Source organism: Balaenoptera borealis (assembly GCF_965194805.1).
Source record: "Balaenoptera borealis genome assembly, chromosome: 9".
Classification (NCBI taxonomy): domain Eukaryota; kingdom Metazoa; phylum Chordata; class Mammalia; order Artiodactyla; family Balaenopteridae; genus Balaenoptera; species Balaenoptera borealis.
The window spans coordinates 22,691,231-22,696,916 of record NC_138873.1 but is presented as its reverse complement, the minus strand read 5'-3'; the positions used below and the strand labels follow the sequence as shown (position 1 = coordinate 22,696,916).

Sequence of the window (5,686 nt, the reverse complement as noted above, 5' to 3'; positions counted from 1 at the left end):
GTAGTCTCTCGATAGGACTTCCTTCCACAACAGAGCTGGCTATTGAAGTGCCTCCTGAAGCTTTCACTGAGCAGGTAAAGAGCAAATGGATTGACACAAGAACTGCAAAAGCTCAGAACCCGGGCCACTAAGGTGACAATCATGTGGCCTAGAGATGGGTCAATCTCATTATAATTGAAAGACCTATACATGTAAAGGATGTGATTCGGAAACCAGCAGAAGACAAAGCAACACACAAAGACCAGCACAATTTTGGCCAGGCGTTTCCGTGTTTCCATCTGCAAATATAAGGAAATAGTCCCACTGATTAAAATGAAAACGGAGGCAGACACATTCTAAAACACATCATGGTACAAAAGATGTAAAACTTAGCATGCAAATGCATCCAAAATCACAAAAAGGATTTTCCTAGTCAAAGTAATGATTTTAACAATTTGATGAAGCCTATTTTGGTCACTATACTAATTTCACTTTAAAATATTTGACAGTTTATAAATGGGTATGTCTTCGTGTTAAAACTGTGATCTTGAAAATTTTCTTATTTTTAACTCTTTTTCTTTTGCTTAAAGTCTTATTGTGATCACTATAAATATAAATCATTTGTTTGTATTAAATCCATTGAATTAATAAACCACAGAATATATTCAAGCTTAGAAAATTTTTAAATCAGACTATTTTAAATAAGAAATACTGATTTATTGAAAAAGGGCATGACTTTCTTAAAACCCTTATCCACAAAAAAAAAAAACCTTGAGATTTAATTTAAACTCCTGACTCTCATAAATCAAAAGAATCTGACGTAACTGTCATTTCTATAAACATTACTATGTTAGGCTGTCTAACCTTAAAATAAAAATAAAAACATTTTCTATCTTTTCATAAAATTCACCTCCTATGTTTACTGTTTTATAAGAAGGTCTTCAGGAATGTGATAAACAGACAAAATTCAAATATGGGACATTAATCTTTTTAAATCTAAAAATCATTTTCTAACATCTAGAGTCCAAAGTTTAGCTCACATTTGTTTAATTTGTTTGAATATTTAAATAAGGCAACATGAAAGTGAAAACATAATTTACCAAGATATTTATAGTAGACAACATATTTTCTGAGCTAAAACTATTGGTGGTTAACTAGAATATACCAGAGAAGTCTGGAAAGGTTTAGGATTGAAACAGATCTGACACTGGGGAGTAAGTAGTAGTGAATGGTGACAGTAAACAAAGGTGCAAGTGAAAAGGAATCTAGTTCAAGAAGCAGAATGTGGTGCTCCAGATGTATCCCAGTGGCATAAATTAGGCAACTTGGCCTTATAAATGAGGTGGATGTGAAATTTACATTACTAAGCACAGTCCTCCCTAGCAGGTGGAGCATAGGTGCAAGAATTTCACAGCAGTCTATACTTGGAGATTCAAATGTATAGGTAGGCTGTTAGCATTAAGATTACTTCTTGGCAGATGTCAAGCCCAGTTACCCAGCCAGAGTTTATAAGTCCCAATAGGGAAATTCATATACACACACACACACAAAAGTCAGAACTAAGGCCACTGAAAAACAAAAAAGTGGAGGTGGGGACGGTCAGAGGAACTCAACTTTAGAAACCAAAGCAAAAACTCAGATACCCAAACTGAGTTACAAATTGGATCACAGAGCTCTGAATAAAAGGATTGTATATAAAGGGAAAAGTACAGTGAGCCTGTGACCCAGACATTTTTGCTTCAATGATGCCAGGTATTGAGGTAATAAATATATTACTTTTTCTAATAATTACTATAATGACTGGTTATTTTTTAAGCCTTTAAAGCAGATGTGGATCACTGATGTTTATGGACATCAATAGATAGAGGTCACCATCTGCACAGAAAAACCTTAACCAGATTTAGTGCCCAAAGTCCCAGCCTGTGCCTCCATCTACAGCCCATCAAATTTTAATCATCTGTGATTCAACTAATTTTCATTCAAACTGGGGAGCAGGCACCCATGACCTCCCCGTACCTACAGAACCCTTTGGAAGAAGTTCCTCACTAGGAGTGCACAAATGTACAACTTGAAACTGTCCCATAACTGCAGTATTTCCATCTTTTTGTAGATTAACGCAACTGGTTTTACCTTACATTAGTACTATGTATTCTTTAGAGAAGAAAAAGTACGTAAGGTGCAGGTCGTAGTTTTAAAATTAGTATATAATATTTATTTATCGGAAAAGCTATAAAGTTGAATTAGTCCAAGTCCTACTTCAGCACCAGCCCACCTCTGATCACTCTCACTATTGCTCTGCTGCCCTCTGTTCCCAGGCTCTCATTTTGGCATCTTAGCCAAACCTCATCCCCAGACCCCAGCAGTGTCCTACAGTCCTTTCCTGATGCATCCTTCCCCCAGACTTTCTGTCATCTTCAGTGAGCTAATGGGAGAAGAAAAAATAATTGAATAAATATATACTTACAATGTGAAATTCTTTTCTGGTTTGTTATGTGTTTCTTTGCATAAACATTTGCACATAAAGAAAAGCCACCAGAGACATTAATTTCAAATGAGCCTAGGCCCAGATGTCAGATAAGCTGGACCTCAGTGGGCTTTTAGAGCTAACACATGGCCACATATTAGAGAACCCCCAACATCCCTTCTAGTTCAGGCTAGTGCGTGTCCCAGTGCCCTTCTGACTGTTCTAATCATTCCTGATATTGAAAGCCCATGAAATAGAACTCAAAATAGCACTTACTGCTTCTGACCAGCTTGCCCCCAACACACACACCTACTGATCTTACCTGTTTTTTGGTATGTTCATTGTATTCTCCTGGAAGATTATGCGCACTTTTAATTAAGGTCCTTGCAATATGATAATAATAAATGCTAATAATAACAAGTGGTATAAGGAAGTAGACCAAGAAGATGAGCACTGAATGAATCTTTGGATGTAATTCGTCAGTCTGGGGGTAGGGTATACACGCCGTGAAGCTGCCGTTATCCAAGCCACTGATGTGCGCCACTTGGGAAAACACGGCTTCTGGAACAGCCAACAGCACCGAGACCACCCAGATACCCACGGCCTTTACACAGGTCCACAGGACCGCCCCTGATGTCTGGATATCCATGGGGTTTACAATGGCTCTGTACCTGGGCAGATAATACATTTCAAATTACTCTCTTAAGAAAGAAAAATTAAAAAGAGAAAGGAAAAGAGAGAGAGAGATCTTACTAAAAAAGAGGTGCCAACACCCCTTTATCCCCAGGCCGTTACGTAGTGTGTGGAATAACTAAGATCCTTGGTGTCTCTCTGTCTACAAGTCATTCCACTGCTCATTAGCACAGAAGACATGAAGAGAAAAGCAAATATTTTAAATTGTCATTTCCCAAATTGCAGTAATTTGCTTACCTCCTTCACAAGTATTTTCTAAATCTACACGTACTACAAGTATCATTGTATATTGAATATTTTTATTTAAATACTTTTATTTCCAAAAATCTGTTACTACTGAAATTGCTATAATATGCAATAACCATAAAATATAAAATGTTCACAAAATAGTATTATTAAAATTTACCTGGATACTCTTCTAGAGCTTCTGAGGTTGGGTCTCCTACTTTTTTTTTCCTAAGGACATTAAGAAATCTTAGAGACTAATCCAGACTGGGATTTTCTCCCTAATTCAGTCATAAGGACAAAAAGAACTGAAAATGGAATAACATTCTGTCTTTACAGTTCAAATTTCTTTAATGTCAAGACCTCATGCAGTCTTCTCTCCTCCCATCTAACACCATCATAGTGGTAAATGAACCACACTCCAGGACACAATGGCTTAAACAATCCAAGCCTCTACACCTCATTCAATTACACATGACTATTAAGCAAGGTAATAAATATACAAACCGAGCAAAATTCTATGTAAACCTCAAATTACTTATATCTGTCTTTAAATGTGTTTCAGTTTACAGTATACCTAGGAGGTTAACAAGATACAGCAGAAAGTGATTTTAGTCAGAGAAGTCTGCACTGTTATCTCATCTCTGATATCCTTTGGAAAATCACTTAAGATCTTTTTCTTCATCTGTAAGGTGGGGATAAAAACACCACCCTCAAAGTTTTGTGATTAGAAAAACTGTATAGAACACCTATTACAATGCCTGGCACCTAGCAGATATTAGCCATGCCATGACCCTGTACCTTCTCCTTATTTACATTTGAATTAGTCTGATATTCTAAAAATTCAGAATATTTCAAGCTACATAACAAGCAGATAAAGTCTCCTTCTGAGGTTCTGTAAAGATGCGTCTCATTGCCCACGGGAGAGGAGCAGCCCCCAGCTTCAATACTTTTCCGAGGGGAGCCTCTCTTTCTCCTTCTTGACTTGCACCAAGTGTCATTCCCAGACCCTCAACAGGAGAAAGGTAGTTCACATTTTCATCTACAGGGTCTTCCCAAGAAACATATAGAAATTAAAGCAAAGCAAGAGCAAGCGGCTTCCACCCCAAATTAAATAAAGTTGCAAGCATACTGCATTTTACCCAGACTTTGCACATGGCAGAACTCAACAGGCATGAGTTCCTTTCTCCTATTCTGCTTAATTGCATGTATTTAAGAAGCTGAATGAATTACAATCAATAACTAGAATGAGCTATTTTTTCTGCTTTTCTAAACTTTTTATCAGATGAATAAATTCAAAAAGGTTGGTTTGTTTTTTAAATCAGAGAGCACTGAGAGTCCTAAAAAGAAAAGTAGAAGTCTCTCATTCCATCTCAGGTCTCACTCCTGAGTTAAAACAAATTTCAAATCATTACTTCCTTATGTCTAAGAAATGTACTTCTGCCATTGTCTCTTGAATTAAATATTATAGACATTAGCTCTTGACATCCAATTATGGTAATTGAAGATTCTTTTCTCTTATACTACCTTTATTCCCTTCATTCCTAACTTCCTGATTTAGTAAGATATATTAAATATTTACAAAATAGCCAATACAATATTACTATGGCTAAACAAATATTGCTAACTGCAGAGTTAAGTAGTATATTATGATGATGTTTTCTTTCTTATACACATCTCTGACTTCCCCAGAGTTGCTACTTGGTCATTTTTTTCATTTGCATGATTTTCCAAGTACCTGAATTTATTTTTTCTCTAAATTTTCTTTTTACCACCTTCATGAATAATTGGAGCCCTGGTGCTTGAATCTCAGTACTATTTCTTTCTTAGTTTTTCACTTTATCAAGCTCATCGTCACCTTTTCTTGGTTTTACTTTCTGAGGTATTTTATTAGCTTTAACTTCCATTCTTCATTCTGAATTTTTATTTCTGCTATCATATTTATAATTCCTAGAAGTTCTTTCTAGTTTTCAAGTCATTTCTTTGCATAGACCTTATTCTTACATTAGGGATGTATATTCTTGTTAAGTACCTATGGAACTAAGACAAAAAGATGTTTAATTTCCTTCTCTTTCTAGAATAGTTCCAAGATTTTTTTATTTCTTTGATCTCTTTATGCTAGAATCTTGCCTCAAAAGTTATATATTTGCTGCCTTCCAATTCATATTTAAGACCAAATTACCAAAATCTAACTATAAATTCTTTTGTATGTGGAAGAGGAAGGGAAAGAACAGAGAGATCTGGGGGACTGTTGATCACCACAAATTGGTTGACTAGCCTTCCTTGTTAGTCAGAATCAACAAAGAATATTCTGAACTTTCCTTC

At 35.9% G+C, this 5,686-nt stretch overlaps 2 protein-coding genes across 2 annotated transcripts in view; one reads left to right on the top strand and one right to left on the bottom strand.

The window, feature by feature from the left end:
- GJE1 (gap junction protein epsilon 1) overlaps nucleotides 1–5,686 on the top strand; it is a 98,314-nt gene that overhangs the window by 47,783 nt on the left and 44,845 nt on the right. The gene's annotated exons all lie outside the window — the stretch shown is intronic.
- NMBR (neuromedin B receptor) overlaps nucleotides 1–5,686 on the bottom strand; it is a 56,331-nt gene that overhangs the window by 38,526 nt on the left and 12,119 nt on the right. The window contains 2 exon segments of the mRNA XM_082405591.1: nucleotides 3–278; nucleotides 2,766–3,114. Of these exon segments, the coding sequence (XP_082261717.1) occupies nucleotides 3–278; nucleotides 2,766–3,114 (625 nt within the window).